Source organism: Fundulus heteroclitus, unplaced genomic scaffold (genome assembly GCF_011125445.2).
Source record: "Fundulus heteroclitus isolate FHET01 unplaced genomic scaffold, MU-UCD_Fhet_4.1 scaffold_47, whole genome shotgun sequence".
In the NCBI taxonomy this organism is placed as follows: domain Eukaryota; kingdom Metazoa; phylum Chordata; class Actinopteri; order Cyprinodontiformes; family Fundulidae; genus Fundulus; species Fundulus heteroclitus.
In genome coordinates, this window is record NW_023396890.1 from 2,714,053 (window position 1) to 2,732,016 (window position 17,964).

The 17,964-nt window shown below is 44.7% G+C and overlaps 1 protein-coding gene across 5 annotated transcripts in view; it reads left to right on the forward strand.

The window, feature by feature from the left end:
- Positions 1-17,964, forward strand: part of LOC105929377 (transcription factor COE3) — a 62,734-nt gene that overhangs the window by 6,804 nt on the left and 37,966 nt on the right. For all 5 annotated transcript variants that reach the window (XM_012867137.3, XM_021318879.2, XM_021318877.2 and 2 more), the window contains 2 exons: positions 1,921-1,994; positions 3,023-3,091. In XM_012867137.3, the coding sequence (XP_012722591.1) occupies positions 1,921-1,994; positions 3,023-3,091 (143 nt within the window). The remainder of the gene's footprint in view (positions 1-1,920; positions 1,995-3,022; positions 3,092-17,964) is intronic.

Genomic DNA, 17,964 nt, shown 5'->3' on the forward strand with positions numbered 1-17,964 from the left:
TTAGATCTCAGTGCTGCGTTTGATACAGTTGATCACAATATTCTCCTACAAAGACTTGAGCATACTGTAGGGATTAAGGGAAAAGCATTAGGCTGGTTTAAATCTGATCTGTCGGACAGATTCCAGTTTGTTCATGTTAATAATAAATCTTCCTCAAACTCTAGGGTCACCTGTGGAGTACCACAGGGTTCAGTCCTTGGACCAATTCTCTTTACTATATATATGCTTCCGATTGGCAAAATTATCAGACAGCATGGGATTAATTTCCACTGTTATGCTGATGATACTCTGATTTGTGTTAAGGATCTCTGATAATTAAACCGGACAGAAAGAGCTGGTTTAAAAGGTTTATTGAAGTAAAGGTTGAAGCCGGTCTGGTGAGCTGCTGGCAGGAGCACTGGGAACAGTGTGAAGAAGAGTGACAGGTTAGTGGCTGTAAAACAAGAATGTGGGGAATGACATGTACTGAAACAAACAATCAATGGGAGACGTTGTACACTGAATGAGAGCTACTAACCTTCTGAATCCGGAAGGTGCCGTTGAATCCAAGTCTCCACTAACATGCTAGGTTGTTTCTTGTTAGCTAAAGCTGTATCACATACACAGCTCACTGCTGGGAGAATGGTGCGGGGACAGTCCAGGGTCATACACAATAGTTTGGAGGCTGGCAGAGGTGACAGAAGGGCAATCCAAAAAACTTTGTCCAGGATCTTGTTTCACAATACACACAGAGAGGCAGAGTCAGGTACTTGCACAGGTCATTGTCCAGTATCTGAAGACCAGATTGCCTCTGCTCTGTCATCTCTAACATAGAAAGTACTTCTGGGTCAATGTGAGCTTCTGTGCTTTCTGTGTCTCTGCTCTGTCTTCTCTAACATAGAAAGTACTCCTGGGTCAATGTGAGCTTCTGTGCTTTCTGTGTCTCTGCTCTGTCTTCTCTAACATAGAAAGTACTCCTGGGTCAATGTGAGCTTCTGTGCTTTCTGTGTCTCTGCTCTGTCTTCTCTACCATAGAAAGTACTCCTGGGTCAATGTGAGCTTCTGAGCTTTCTGTGTCTCTGCTCTGTCTTCTCTAACATAGAAAGTACTCCTGGGTCAATGTGAGCTTCTGAGCTTTCTGTGTCTCTGCTCTGTCTTCTCTAAGCCCCAGTGGGTGGAGGCAGATGAGCGTTCACACTGAGCCTGGTTCTGGTTCTGCTGGAGGTTCTCCTACCTGTTAAAGGAGAGTTTTCCTCTCCACTGTCGCTTCATGCATGCTCAGTATGAGGGATTGCTGCAAAGCCATCAGCAATGCAGACGACTGTCCACTGTGGCTCTACGCTCTTTCAGGAGGAGTGAATGCTGCTTGGAGAGACTTGATGCAACCTGCTGGGTTTCCTTAGAGAGGAAACTTTCTCACCAACCTGGAGGATCTGATGGAGGCTGACTTTGGAAAGAGCCTCGAGATGACATGCTTCATGAATTGGCGCTGTATAAATAAAACTGAATTGAATTGCATATCCCTATAATGAGAAAACAGTTCTTTACCTCTTCTCATCACAGTCTTAGCTCTGATATTTAGCTCATCTCCTTTCTGCTCTGAGGGGAGGAACCCACCATCTCCTGCAGCCTGCAGGGGGCGCAGCCAGGATATGTTTCTGTGTGACCAAAGGCTCTCCATCAGCTGACTCTACTGTGAGACTAATGGAAACTGGCAGCATTTAAATCCAACGTGTTTATTAATTTCATTAATGCTCTTCTGTATTGAGACACTGGGTTCCAGCTGCTCTCTTTGAGTTTCTCCAGCCTCAGAAACACTCAGTCCTTCTCACCTCAGTCACTTTCACTAAAAATTAGTTAATGAGACCAAGTTTCTGCAGACTCAGGCGGCTGTAGAAGAACCTCCCCGAGTACAAATCCTCACATGCATTTCTGTTTCAGGCCATCATCTACGAGGGCCAGGACAAGAACCCAGAGATGTGCCGAGTCCTGCTCACACACGAGATCATGTGCAGGTAGGAACACCTGAACACACCTGACACAGAGGAGCTGGAGCCTCTCCATGCTGTAAACAACCAGATCAATAAACTTTATACTGTGTGCTCGATTACACAGGTCTCTGGAAATTCAGGCCTTGTGTCTCAATCGGACTCACCAAAGACCATAAATATTAAATATTAAATTAATGAAATTATTACAGTCAGAACCAGAATACTGACAAGTACCAGTGAAGGAATACCAGTAAAGTATTACCTGTTAACCTTGGGTTGGGTTGGCACCAGTCCATGCCCTGTCTGGTACCAACACATGAGGGGGGGGGGGGGGGGGTCCTGAAGAATTCGCTCTTCTGTGCTTTATGTTTATAAGAACAGATAAAAGATCAGAGAAACATCATGGACAGAACCTTTTTCCAGCTCTCCCAGTTCTCTGTTGCTCTGGAATCCATCAAGAAGGTCGACAACAGAAGTTAACAGCAGATTTAAAGGTAGAGCAGAGACACAGGAGCTCATCTGGCAACCGGTGGGTTTCAGGTTAGAACCCCTGCTTCAACTGTCTCAGCCGTACAGCAAGGCACTTTGCCTGCTGGTGTTGACCAATGGGCCGGTGGCACCAACTGTCTGGCAGCGTGGCTACCAAGTAGCTCACCACCGTCAGCGTGTGAATGGCTGAAAGTAGTGTCCTCAGCACCATGTAGAAAGTTCTGGTCAGTCCAGCTGACTTGGATCAGCTGCTTTCAGGTTTAGTGGTGCATAAGACACAGAAAACCACATTTCCTGAAAGCGGTACTTAAAGCTTCTAACCGGTCTCAGTACAGAACCCAGAACTGACTACAAAGTGCAGCCGCTGAAAATCAGAAAAACAAACAGAGTCAAACAGCGGTGCTCAGACCAAAAGTCCTGTCCTCTGATGAAGGATAATCCAGAACCAGGTGTCAGAGTCTCAGACCAGAACCTGGTGAGACCCGCTGGTCTGCAGGTATTCTGCAGGATCTGAGGATGAATGTTTCTGTCACTGACGGACTGTTTTTCATTTTGTGTGTTAGTCGCTGCTGCGATAAGAAGAGCTGCGGTAACAGGAACGAGACGCCGTCGGACCCCGTCATCATCGACAGGTAACGCTTCATATTCAACATTTCCTCAGCTGACTGATAACACGTTAGCATGCGGTCCACATGAGCAGCTGCAGGCAAATCTGTTCCTTCAGACACCAACAAACGGTTTATTTCACCGTGCTTTAACATGGTGCAGCAGCCTGGCAGGAAGAGGAAACACTCCACAGCTCTGGCAAACAAAAACACAAATTCCACATTTTAGCGGAGATAAAAAAACATCTGAAAACATCTTCAACACAGTGCAGCTGCAGTAGAAGGAGAAGAAAACATGAATAAAAGCAGCTAAAAGAGCATATATATATATATATATATATATATATATATATGCTGACATAGAAAACGGGTCGGGTCAGAACTCCTAACCAATCATGGTTCCTGAGGTAGAGAGACAATCTGCTGAAGTTGCTCTAGTTGTGGATCGATGGCAGCGTCGGTGCTGCTGGGGACCATCGCTGCTGAGGACCATCACTGATGGGAACCATCACTGCTGGGGACCATCGCTGCTGGGGACCATCGCTGCTGGGAACCATCACTGCTGGGGACCATCACTGCTGGGAACCATCACTGCTGGGGACCATCGCTGCTGGGGACCATCGCTGCTGGGAACCATCGCTGCTGGGGACCATCGCTGATGGGAACCATCGCTGCTGGGAACCATCACTGATGGAACCACATGGAGGGAGCGTGTTCTCAGAGGTCCTGCTGACTTGCATGAGGAGCTGGTTACCCGGTTCTGATTGCCCAGTGCATTTAATGTGGAACTGGACCCAGTGTTACACGTGGAACGTCTCTGGTTCAGGTTCTAGAACGATGCCGTCGTTGCATCTGGAGCTTTTCAGAGGAAGCTGACTGACAGGTTGCTAGTTAAAATCCCTGAGCCGTCCCAAGCCTGGCCCTTGGAACGGCCTCATCCATGTTCTTCAGATAAATAAACGTCCCCTAAACTGGGGCTCTCAGTCGCAGCGAGGGGGGGGGGGGGGGGGGGGGGGGCTGATTTCCAAATGTAACCAGAGCTCTGGATGCACTCATGTTGCTAAAGTCCTGCTCCACTCAGGATTCCACTATCAAACAAATCAGATCAGCTCATTTATAAAGAAATATATCATCTCAAGGAACTTTACAGTCAGTTCAATCAAATGAGGCAGTTTGGTGAAGAGTTCCCTCTCTAAGGAAACCCAGCAGATTGCATTGACTCACTGACTTGCAGAATGTCTTATAGTATTATTATACTAAAATAATAATAATTATTATTCTGATTATAATGATTGTATTGGAAACAAGATAAGAGTAGGCTCCATGTGCGATGCCTGACTTCTGGGTCACGTTTTATAATAATAATAATAATTATTATTATTTATGTAACATTCTGACCTGTTTTAAAGATTTAAAGTACTTCATAAAGTGAGTGTGGCTCATGGAGGTAGGCATATTCACATCATGGCAGTGATGTGGTGTCCATTACAATAATCAGCATTTAGCTATAGTTAAAGTCAATGCAGCAGCCAGACCGTGCTGTTTGGATCTGACAGACATCAAAGAACACAACAGGCACAATCAGACAAACTTTACATTATCAGCTGATTTCTTTAATCAGTCATTCAATAATAAATCATTGGTTTACTGTCATTTGCTACAAATATCTCTCCAGGTGTCTCTGTGACTGCCTGACAGCGCTGTTGCCAGGTTATTTAGACATGTGTTGGGGGCCTTCTGGGTATTTATACTGATTTGTAGATGTATTTAGGGGCGGGGACAGGGCGGCTCAGGATAGACGTGAACCGGTGAATTATTCGCAGCAAACTTTAGGAATGAAAGCTGCACACTCTTTTATACAGGAGGCCTCTGGTGAAGAACCAGTGGAACCATGCGGTTTTGGACTGACAGCAGGAATGTGTTAGTCTGTTTGGTTTCTCTGTGTTTACGGCGTGCTGAAAAACAAACGGTCCTTTGAGGATAATAGAGGCACCTTAGACCCTTGACCAGTGCTGACTTCAGATTGGTGTTTAGAACCTCCTGATAGAAGAATAAAGAAAGGATGCGCTCAGTGTCTTTGGCTCATACATCCAGGAACCGAGCAGTCAACATCAAACCAACTCCCCTCTGAGGGAACTGAATCTGATTAAACGTGACCCTGGAGAGAACTGGCTGCTCAACACGACCGACTTGGTTTTGTTGGATAGCAAACATCTTCTCAACTGGCATCATGTGATTTCCTGAGTTTATGTCAAACAATTAGGAGCTGAATCTTGGATCTGGATGTGACCATGTGAAAGGACTGTAGTGGGATTAAAGGACTCGATCTAAAATGTTTGGATGAAACTAGATTTTTTAGACCTGCATATAAGCACGACATCTTTCTAAAGGTCATTGAGAAGATTTACTTTCAAACTGGTGCTGTATAAATGAACTGAAGAGAGTTTTAGACTGACTGGTTCCTGTAATTAAAAGATGACTGAGATGGATTAGAGACGTTTCTGTTCTGAAACCATTCAGTTTTAACCTGGAGATGTCCTGACCTGAAGAGTGTTGATTGGATGTTTTGACTGAGTGAACAGCCTGCAGGGATATTAGCCGCCAGCAGGAAGATTCTGGTGCTGTAAATCTGGAGAAATCCACTGCAGTCGGGAAATAATGGGATAATTCCTTGAAATGCTGGTTGATCTGGTCCGAACGAAGCTGCACCTCCTCTTCGTCTTCCTCTCTTCTTTTAGCCTTTCTCCTCCCCCTCCTACCTCTGCTGTCCCAGGAGGAATCATACACTTTCCTCTCTTCTCTTCACCTCCCCCTCCTCCATCTCTGAGTGTTAATCTGGTGCCCCCCCCTCCCCACCCCGTCTCTGAGAGAGCAGAGAGGGGGAACTGGATGGATGGATGAGTGCAGTAGGCTTTTGAAAAGAGAAGTGGTGATTTTACAGCAGGTCTTTTTTCTCCCCCCTGCCTGCTGAAATGCATGATGGGAAGGTCTCCTGTGTTTTCAACAGCGTCCAGTGAACAGGAAACATGTCAGGGTCAGACTGCAGCTCAGAGCACAAACACTCGAAGAAAACCAACCACTGCCTCATATTTTGGCTCTGCTGCAGGAACACAGCCTGCTGCATGCTTCATCTCTGCAGATTCCAGCAGAATCATAAATGCATATAATAACTCCTGATTTTATTTCAGGTTGATTTTAAGTGATACCCTTTGCAAATATCTGACCTGAAGATGAAGATTTTTAACCACTCTGACTTTTCAAAAAAAATGAACAACAGACTAGCTTCAATTTTAAATCATTCTTGTCCTGGTTGTTCATGTCCATATGGACAGTCATGGTTGTTCCTTTCTCTAAAGACAGTCATGGTTGTTCTTGACTCTGAGGACAGTCCTGGTTGTTCTTGTCTCTAAGGACAGTCCTGGTTGTTCTTGTCTCTAAGGACAGTCATGGTTGTTCTTGACTCTGATGAGAGTCATGGTTGTTCCTGTCTCTAAGGACAGTCATGGTTGTTCTTGTCTCTAAGGACAGTCCTGGTTGTTCCTGTCTCTAAGGACAGTCCTGGTTGTTCTTGTCTCTAAGGACAGTCCTGGTTGTTCCTGTCTCTAAGGACAGTCCTGGTTGTCTCTGTCTCTAAGGACAGTCCTGGTTGTTCCTTTCTCTAAGGACAGTCATGGTTGTTCTTGACTCTAAGGACAGTCCTGGTTGTTCCTTTCTCTAAGGACAGTCATGGTTGTTCTTGACTCTGAGGACAGTCATGGTTGTTCCTGTCTCTAAGGACAGTCCTGGTTGTTCTTGTCTCTAAAGACAGTCCTGGTTGTCTCTGTCTCTAAAGACAGTACTGGTTGTTCTTGACTCTGAGGACAGTCCTGGTTGTCTCTGTCTCTAAGGACAGTCCTGGTTGTTCTTGTTTCTAAGGGCAGCCCTGGTTGTTCTTGTCTCTAAGGACAGTCATGGTTGATCCTGTCTCTAGGGACAGTCATGGTTGTTCCTGTCTCTAAGGACAGTCCTGGTTGTTCTTGTTTCTAAGGACAGTCCTGGTTGTTCTTGTTTCTAAGGACAGCCCTGGTTGTTCTTGTCTCTAAGGACAGTCATGGTTGATCCTGTCTCTAGGGACAGTCCTGATTGTCTCTGTCTCTAAGGACAGTCATGGTTGTTCCTGTCTCTAAGGACAGTACTGGTTGTTCTTGACTCTGAGGACAGTCCTGGTTGTTCTTGTCTCTAAGGACAGTCATGGTTGTTCCTGTCTTTAAGGACACTCCTGGTTGTTCCTTTCTCTAAGGACAGTCATGGTTGTTATTGACTCTGAGGACAGTCATGGTTGTTCTTGTCTCTAAGGACAGTCATGGTTGTTCCTGTCTTTAAGGACAGTCATGGTTGTTCTTGACTCTGAGGACAGTCATGGTTGTTCTTGTCTCTAAGGACAGTCATGGTTGTTCCTGTCTTTAAGGACACTCCTGGTTGTTCCTTTCTCTAAGGACAGTCATGGTTGTTCTTGACTCTGAGGACAGTCATGGTTGTTCCTGTCTGTAAGGACAGTCATGGTTGTTCCTGTCTCTAAGGACAGTCCTGGTTGTTCCTGTCTGTAAGGACACTCCTGGTTGTCTCTGTCTCTAAAGACAGTCATGGTTGTTCCTTTCTCTAAGGACAGTCATGGTTGTTCCTGTCTTTAAGGACAGTCATGGTTGTTCTTGACTCTGAGGACAGTCATGGTTGTTCTTGTCTCTAAGGACAGTCATGGTTGTTCCTGTCTTTAAGGACACCCCTGGTTGTTCCTTTCTCTAAGGACAATCGTGGTTGTTCTTGACTCTGAGGACAGTCATGGTTGTTCCTGTCTGTAAGGACAGTCCTGGTTGTTCCTTTCTCTAAGGACAGTCATGGTTGTTCTTGACTCTAAGGACAGTCATGGTTGTTCTTGTCTCTAAGGACAGTCATGGTTGTTCTTGTCTCTAAGGACAGTCCTGGTTGTCTCTGTCTCTAAGGACAGTCCTGGTTGTTCTTGTCTCTAAGGACAGTCATGGTTGTTCTTGTCTCTAAGGACAGTCCTGGTTGTTCTTGTCTCTAAGGACAGTCCTGGTTGTTCCTTTCTCTAAGGACGGTCATGGTTGTTCTTGACTCTGAGGACAGTCATGGTTGTTCCTGTCTCTAAGGACAGTCCTGGTTGTTCTTGTCTCTAAAGACAGTCCTGGTTGTCTCTGTCTCTAAAGACAGTCCTGGTTGTCTCTGTCTCCAAAGACAGTACTGGTTGTTCTTGACTCTGAGGACAGTCCTGGTTGTCTCTGTCTCTAAGGACAGTCCTGGTTGTTCTTGTTTCTAAGGGCAGCCCTGGTTGTTCTTGTATCTAAGGACAGTCCTGGTTGTTCCTGTCTCTTAGGACAGTCATGGTTGATCCTGTCTCTAGGGACAGTCCTGATTGTCTCTGTCTCTAAGGACAGTCATTGTTGTTCCTGTCTCTAAGGACAGTACTGGTTGTTCTTGACTCTGAGGACAGTCCTGGTTGTTCTTGTCTCTAAGGACAGTCATGGTTGTTCCTGTCTTTAAGGACACTCCTGGTTGTTCCTGTCTCTAAAGACAGTCATGGTTGTTCCTTTCTCTAAGGACAGTCATGGTTGTTCTTGACTCTGAGGACAGTCATGGTTGTTCCTGTCTCTAAGGACAGTACTGGTTGTTCTTGACTCTGAGGACAGTCCTGGTTGTTCATGTCTCTAAGGACAGTCCTGGTTGTTCTTGTCTCTAAGGACAGTCCTGGCTGTTCCTTTCTCTAAGGACAGTCCTGGTTGTTCCTGTCTCTAAGGACAGTCCAGGTTGTCTCTGTCTCTAAAGACAGTCCTGGTTGTCTCTGTCTCTAAAGACAGTACTGGTTGTTCTTGACTCTGAGGACAGTCCTGGTTGTCTCTGTCTCTAAAGACAGTCATGGTTGTTCCTTTCTCTAAGGACAGTCATGGTTGTTCTTGACTCTGAGGACAGTCATGGTTGTTCCTGTCTCTAAGGACAGTACTGGTTGTTCTTGACTCTGAGGACAGTCCTGGTTGTTCATGTCTCTAAGGACAGTACTGGTTGTTCTTGACTCTGAGGACAGTCCTGGTTGTTCATGTCTCTAAGGACAGTCCTGGTTGTCTTTGTCTCTAAGAACAGTACTGGTTGTTCCTGTCTCCAAGGACAGTCCTCGTTGTTCTTGTCTCTAAGGACAGTCCTGGCTGTTCCTTTCTCTAAGAACAGTACTGGTTGTTCCTGTCTCCAAGGACAGTCCTCGTTGTTCTTGTCTCTAAGGACAGTCCTGGCTGTTCCTTTCTCTAAGGACAGTCCTGGTTGTTCCTGTCTCTAAGAACAGTACTGGTTGTTCCTGTCTCCAAGGACAGTCCTCGTTGTTCTTGTCTCTAAGGACAGTTCTTGGTGGTACTTTTCTCTAAGGACAGTCGTGGTTGTCCCTGTCTCTAAGGACAGTTATGGTTGTTCCTGTCTCTAAGGACAGTCCTGGTTGTTCTTGTCTCTAAGGACAGTTCTGGTTGTCCCTATCTCTAAGGACAGTTCAGGTTATTCCTGTCTCTAAGGACAGTCCTGGTTGTCTCTGTCTCTAAGGACAGTTCTGGTTGTCCCTATCTCTAAGGACAGTTCAGGTTATTCCTGTCTCTAAGGACAGTCCTGGCCATTCCTTTCTATAAAGACAGTCCTGACTGTGCTTTTCTACAAACAGTCCTGGTTTTTATTTCTTTAAGGACAGTCCTGGTTGTTCCTGTCTCCAAGGACAGTCCTGGTTGTCTCTGTCTCTAAGGACAGTCCTGGTTGTCTCTGTCTCTAAGGACAGTATGGGTTGGTTCTTTCTCTAGGACAGTCCTGACTGTGCTTTTCTACAAACAGTCCTGGTTTTTCTTGTCTCTAAGGACAGTCCTGGTTGTCTCTGTCTCTAAGGACAGTCCTGGCCATTCCTTTCTATAAAGACAGTCCTGACTGTGCTTTTCTACAAACAGTCCTGGTTTTTCTTTCTTTAAGGACAGTCCTGGTTGTCCCTGTCTCTAAGGACCATCCTCGTTGTTCTTGTCTCTAAAGACAGTCCTGGTTGTCTCTGTCTCTAAGGACAGTCCTGGTTGTCTCTGTCTCTAAGGACAGTATGGGTTGGTTCTTTTTCTAGGACAGTCCTGACTGTGCTTTTCTACAAACAGTCCTGGTTTTTCTTTCTTTAAGGACGGTCCTGGTTGTCCCTGTCTCTAAGGACAGCTCTGTCAGGATTCAGGTGTGTTTCAGGTTATTTTTGTAAGGATTGACTCTTGGGGGCTCTTGTTCTTGCAGGTTTCTGATGTGTCAGGGGTCTTTGGTTCTGTGGGCAGACAGGAGCTTTGGAGACTTACTAATGACGTGATTATCCCTATGAACACTGTGAGAACACTTTAACGTGCTGATCTTCAGTCAGCTAAAGACTTAAAAGGCTCCATAAAACCTCCTGGCTTCCTATCAATTTTTCTCTCAGCTGGTTTGTAGCTGATGATGATGATGATGATGGTGATGATGGTGATGATGATGATGGGACCAGCTCTCATCTTTTCGATCTGAATACCTGATGTGAGAATTTTTTGGCGGCATGCACTCTCTCGTCTGCGAGGGTCTCTGGTGTGTGCAGCGTGGGATTATGGGAGGACGGCGTGCTGTCAATCATGTAGCAGGCGTAGGTGTGATTTCCCTCTCATGCTGCAGGTCGGCTCTGGATGGAATCTCATTACTGGCCGCATTTCAGGGTGACTGACAGCAGAATAATGTTTGGGGCCCCAGAGGGCCCCGCCCGGCTAAATGTTAAATGTATGAATGCATTGGAGTCAATGGAGAGATGAAGTGTAGCTGAATATTTTTCTTCCTGGGAAACAGGCTCGGAGTGAAGAGTGTGACCCTGAACACACCGTCTGCTGCTGTTTCACACAGGAAGGAACACCTCACTCTCACCTGAGCACACACACCTGAACAGACACCTGGAGGGGAAGGTTCTGAAGTCCACAGAACATTTCTGGATTAATGTCGACAGTTTGAGGAAATACCTGAGCGTCTAATCATTGTTTTCTAACCACTAAATGAAGTGATTATTATTCACAGGACAGTTTTAAATCTTCATTTTAAACATCAAAATGCCGACTCTGCGCTTGTTACTGTGATGCTGAACACTTTGTCAAACTGTAAATAATCTGAAACAGTGTCAGGATCAGGAGGATGGACTCCATGCATCATTCAGTTCAGCCGGACATCTGGAGATAAATAAAAAAGCCTCTTAAATGTTTTCCACCGCTTTAAAGCTTTCTGTCACTTCACAGCACTAAACCTGAGTTTGTTTTATTGAGATTTTATGTCACATTTTATGTCTCAGCAGAGTTGGACTGTTAAACTGAAGGAAAGTAATTCATGGGTTTAAATGTTTTTTAATTTAGAGATGTGTGGTTAGTCTTTATATTCAGACCTTAGGGAGGTTCTGCTGAGTCAGTGCTCTGTAGAACCTCCTGTGGCTGCAGTTACAGGTGCAAGTATTTTACAGGCTGGTTCTCCTGCTGGAAGGAGAACCAGCCTGTAGAAGGTTCTCCTCTGGGACCATCCTGGAGGAGAACCTTCCCATCAACTCTGACCTGCTTCCCTGTTCCTGCTGAAGGAAAGCGTCTCCACACCATGATGCTGTTTCACTAGTGAAGGGTTGGCTCAGGGCGATGTACGTTCTTAGCTTTCTACCCCACATGGTGTTCACATGCAGACCAGAAAGGTTCAGAAGTGTCATCTGAGCAGAGCACCGTCCTCCACAAGCTTGCTGCATTCCTGCATGGCTGGTTGCTAACTGAGCTTAGTATGGTTTTCCTGTTGCCAGATTCTCACACCACAGTGCTCTGCCGTTTCTCCAGAGTCGCCCTGTCTGCAGACTAATCACAGCTGATTCTGTTACTCTAAGTGTTTCAGCTGACCTATTTATCTGCTGGACCACCTGCAGACATCAGAACCTCTGATGTAGGAGAACCTGGCTCATTTAACATCCTCACTGTAACGATGGCGGCTTAAAGAGCGGTAGGAGTGATGGAGGAGGGGAACCTCCTGGCTTTCTAATAAGTATTTAACAGGTGTCTCCTCCTTGTCTGTGTGTGAGTATCGATCGTCTGTCCTTCTGGTCCTGAAGCACCGGCATTGACTGACTATTTAAAAAGTAATTGGTGTGTGTTTTATCTCACTGTTGCAATTTCAGGAGACAGTTTAACATTGAATCAGATGGATAATTAAGCCCCCCCCCCCCACACACACACACACACACACTCATGGTGTGACTGGCAGCTTGGGGTTTTCCACTTTATTGTTTAACGAGCTCTTAACGAGCTGCAGCTTGTAAAAGCATGAGGAATCATCGTAGCGACGATCTGCTGATGATCTGATGATGTCGCTGACTTGATCCTTTCTATCTTCAGTAAAGACGACGGGCGCTGCTCAGTGAGCGGTTCTGTGTTGGTGCAGGCCATCCATGAGGACAACAGAATAGTTCTGGTTGTCCTAATGGCACCGGCGCATGGATGCAGAGATCTTCTTCAGGAATGTGTTTCATCATTAGCTGATGGTTGCTTTGCTCAGCAGTCCTTCATACATTTCTTTTAGAATGTTAAAACCTGATTCAGGCCAGTAAGTAAAACTGGAAACCAGCAGGGTTGAATTTTTGCTTTCTGTTCTTTGAGGAGAGTTTGTTCTGCTTGGTTCTCCTCAGCTGGAAACACGTCCTGTCTGGGTTTATACATGTATTCATACTCCTGATGTGCTGGTGTAGAGACTGGAGGCCAGCCTGCAGCTGTTGCCTAACCTTAACCCTACCTCAGCTGCTCTGTCAGCGTTTCATCCACCCGGCTTTGCTTTCAGAAACATTTCAACGAGAACCTCCTCGTGGAAAGAGATGTAATGATGCATTGATGAGTTTAAGCTGCTGCGAGTCGAGCTCTGACAGGTGAACTCTTCTGGAACTGTTTTCAGTGGCGGATTAATCTGTCTTGTTGTTTGCAGCAGGATCATAAAGTGCTAATGGATCACAGAAGAAGCATGACTTTAACTGTTAATAACCTCCTCCTCCTCACCGAGACGAAGAACAAGAGGAGGTGTCTGCTTTCATTTACTGCAAGGAGACTATGATGGACTCCTCATTATCTCAGTTAATTACCTCCTCCTCCTCTGGACATCTCAGAGTCTGGAGAGCCAGGTTCAGACTGTCCTGCTGTGTGTGTGTGTGTGTGTGTGTGTGTGTGTGTGTGTGTGTGTGTGTGTGTGTGTGTGTGTGTGTGTGCAACAGAGAGACTGACAGGTGACATTAACATGTTTAGCTATAAAATGTCAGACTCTGAATATTTCCTTGGCTTTTTTGACCCTGTCTGGCTACCGTAGGAATGGGAACATCTACGAGACACAATCAGAAGCAGGTGGCTCTGATCTGGATCAGGGTCTGATTCAGTTTTGTTGGATCCATAACAAAGATTAATTCCACCTTTTAAAGGATCTTTCTCATTCTGCCTTCATCCAGGAGAACACAGAAGATCAGATATTAGATGGACCTAGAACCTGAGCCGAACCAGCAGCTACATGCTCAGATATGCATCTGGATCAGAACACAGCTGGACTGATACTGAAGTTCTCCATCAGCAACTGCTGGATTTCAATGTTTTTGATGTTGGATAAATACAGGATATGATCAGAGGTTCTGTCAGGGTTTACCTCACGTTCTCTATGCTGCGCAAATTCACAGTTATCTGGGACATCGCATGGCTTAACGAGAGAGTCCGGTTGCCTCCGATTTTAGCCTGTTTGCTGTTCCCATTGTGGTCCAGATGTTCTAGTAGGATTGATTTAAGAATACATGTGCTAACCCAGCTGCTGCTCAGTTCTGGTCTTAGTCGTGGTTCTGTTCCAGTTGAAGGGGAGATGTTATTTACCACTGAAACAGGACGGTTACTGCAAAGTCAGTGACTTTTTTACAGCAGAATCTGGCTGTATCTGCTGAGCTGTAACTGGACCAAACTGGACCGAACAGGTTTGAGATAATCGGTGTGAATTGGGCTTGTTGTTCCTGAGATTACTTTAGTTGGTACTCTATAACAGAACTGATGTTACGTGCCACAAAAATCCACATCTTGCCGTGTGTGTGTAGACTCACACGTGTTGTTCTGGATCATAAAAGACCAATCAGAGGGAGTTCTAATGGCTGTTAATTAGCTCCATGTACAAATGAGCCACAGATGTTAATTAGCAAAAATCTGCCGAACATTTGGTGATAATTAGAGTTACAAGCATAAACACATCCGACCACACAGCTGCAAGCACACTTGCATGTTCTCAGATGAAAATGAATATCTGAACTCGTTAAAAAACATTTAAAATGAATTGACTCGCTAAAACATGGAAAGCTGCTGCTAGCTGTCCTTCAATTATTACTGAAGGAACATCATGGAGAACCATTTCTGAAGGTTCTCGGGGAAATACTCTGCTGACCAGTTTGATTTAGCACTTACTAGGAAGCTGCTGGAACTGTCCATGGATCAGCGTCCCGTTCCTGCTCTGTTATATTCCGATGGCTGACAAATAGTTGGTTGAGGAGTCACCACTGGCTTTGGAGGATCAGTTCTGCTTGATTGATGTGAGAAGTGACAGATGGCTGTAGCAGCATCATGACTCTGGTCCTCATTGGAGAGCAGATGTTTCTCCTGCAGCAGCAGATCTCCAGTCTTCCAGCTGCCAAGTCATCCCTGTGACTAACTCTGATACTCAGATCTGAGATCGCGGAAACCTTCTGGACCGGCTGGTTGTTGGGTCTGAGTTTTCAGGACCCCTGTCAGAATTTTACACATCTATATGGATTTTAACTGGTAAAGTAATTCAGCTTGTGGCGCTGAAGATGAACAGGAGAGCAGTTAAAATGACTTGTATCACATCAACGCACACACACACGCACAGTGTGTGTCAGAGTTAATCTGCTCTATGAGGTAGAAAATGTAGTCGCAGTGTGAGGAGGAATTATCGTGACGGTGAAGTGCTGCTTCACAGTGTGTAGCTCTGTGTGTGCTTTCCGTGTCAGAATGTGTGCCTTCTGTTCTCTGAGGAGATAACTTTGCAGTGCGTCCTAATTTGCTGCTCGTAAATATCTGCCGAGATAGAGCTGGTGTATGTCAGAAGTGTGTGTGTGTGTGTGTGTGTGTGTTGGGTCATTCCTCCTTATCAAATAACAAATTGAGAGCTTAACCTGTCCTGTGTTTAGATTTACGACTTGATTGTTCGCAGAGAGGCGATGTTAGAATGGAGCAGGAGAGGAGCAGGTGAAGAGGAGAGCACATGGTGTCTTTGTTTCTGAAGACAAAGTAATATTTACCTGGTGATGCGGAGGAGTTACCATGGTGATGAGATTGATCAGATATCACAGTTTATCTTCAGTTAAACATCAGTAAATAGGAGAGCATAACCCTGCTTGCTGGAAAACCACAACTACAATGTGAGGGTCAAACCAAGGAAACTGCACTGGACTTCCTTGATGTTCTGGTCCCACCGATTAGGTCAAACATGTTAGGACTCAATATCTCTAGGAGCAATCCTAGTTCTAGCCAGTAAACAGCCTTAGATCAACTAATAACTATTAACCAGGCAGTAACAGCACGTCAACAGCCAATAACCAGCTATTATTTGATTTGTTACAAGCTGTAATCAGCCTGTTACCAGCTAGTAACAACCTGTAACATGACCATGACCAACTAGTAACAACATTTAACCAGGCTGTAGCTCACTGTAATCAGTGAGTATTAGGCCAGTAACAACCTGTTACTAGACCATAATCAGCCAGTAACAACAGGTAACTAGACCAAAACCAGTCAGGGACAACCCATAACTAAACCATAACCAGCCAGTAACAACCTGTAACTAGACCATAACCAGCCAGTTGCTATCTGTTACAAGACTATGACCAGCTAGTAACAACATTTAAGATGGCTGTAGCTCGCTTTAAGCAGTGAGTATTAGGTAACAACCTGCCAGTAACAACCAGCTAGTAACAACCTGTAACTAAACCATAACCAGCTAGTAACAACCAGTAACTAGACCATAACCAGCTAGTAACAATCTGTAACGAGACCATAACCAGGTAGTAACAAACTGTAACAAGACCATGATGAGCTAGTAACAGCATGTAACTAGAGCATAACCAGCCAGTAACAACCTGTAACTAGACCATAACCAACGACTAACAACCTGTAACTAGACCATAACAAGCTAGTAACAATCTGTAACTAGACCATAACCAGCTGGTAACAACCTGTAACTAAACCATAACTAGCTAGTGACAACCAATAACTAGACCTTGGCCAGCTAGTAACAACCTGTAACTAGACAATAACCAGCTAGTAACAACCTGATACTAGACCATAACCAACCATTAACAATCTGTAACTAGACCATAACCAGCTAGTAACAACCTGTAACTAGACCATAATCAGCTAGTAACAACTTGTAACTAGACCATAACCAGCTAGTAACAACATGTAACTAGACCATAACCAGCTAGTAACAACTTGTAACTAGAATTTAACCAGCAAGTAACAACTTGTAACTAGACCATAACCAGCGAGTTACAACCTGTAACAAGTCCATAACCAGCAAGTAACAACCTGTAACTAGACCATAACCAGCCAGTAACAACATGTAACTAGACCATAACCAGCTAGTAACAACTTGTAACTAGACTATAACCAGCAAGTAACAACTTGTAACTAGACCATAACCAGCAAGTAACAACTTGTAACTAGACCATAACCAGCGAGTTACAACCTGTAAGAAGTCCATAACCAGCAAGTAACAACCTGTAACTAGACCATAACCAGCCAGTAACAACCTGTAACTAGAACCATAACCAGCTAGTAAGAACTTGTAACTAGACCATAACCAGCCAGTAACAACATGTAACTAGACCATAACCAGCTAGTAACAACTTGTAACTAGACTATAACCAGCAAGTAACAACTTGTAACTAGACCATAACCAGCGAGTTACAACCTGTAAGAAGTCCATAACCAGCGAGTAACAACCTGTAACTAGACCATAACCAGCCAGTAACAACCTGTAACTAGACCATAACCAGCTAGTAATAACTTGTAACTAGACCATAACCAGCCAGTAACAACTTGTAACTAGACCATAACCAGCCAGTAACAACATGTAACTAGACCATAACCAGCTAGTAACAACTTGTAACTACACCATAACCAACCAGTAACAACCTGTAACTAGACCATAACCAGCCAGTAACAACCTGTAACTAGACCATAACCAGCTAGTAACAACCTGTAACTAGACCATAACCAGCTAATAACAACATGTAAGTAGACCATAATCAGCCAGTACCAACCTGTAACTACACCATAACCAGCCAGTAACAACCTGTAAGTAGACCATAACCAGCCAGCAACATCCTGTAACTAGATCATACCAGCGAGTAACAACCTGTAACTAGACAATAACAGCTACTAACAACCTGTAAGTAGACCATTATCAGCCAGTAACAACCTGTAACTACACCATAATCAGCCAGTAACAACCTGTAACAAGACCATAACCAACCAGTAACTAGACCATAACCAACTAATAACAACATGTAACTATACTATGACCAGCCAGTAACAACCTGTAACTATACCATAACGAGCTAGTAACAACTTGTAACTAGACCATAACCAGCTAGTAACAACCTGTAAATAGACCATAACCAGCCAGTAACAACATGTAATAAGACCATAACCAGCCAGTAACAACCTGTAAGTAGACCATAACTACACAGTAACATTCTGTAACTAGATCATAACCAGCGAGTAACAACTTGTAACTAGACCATAACCAGCTAATAACAACATGTAACTATACTACGACGAGCCAGTAACAAC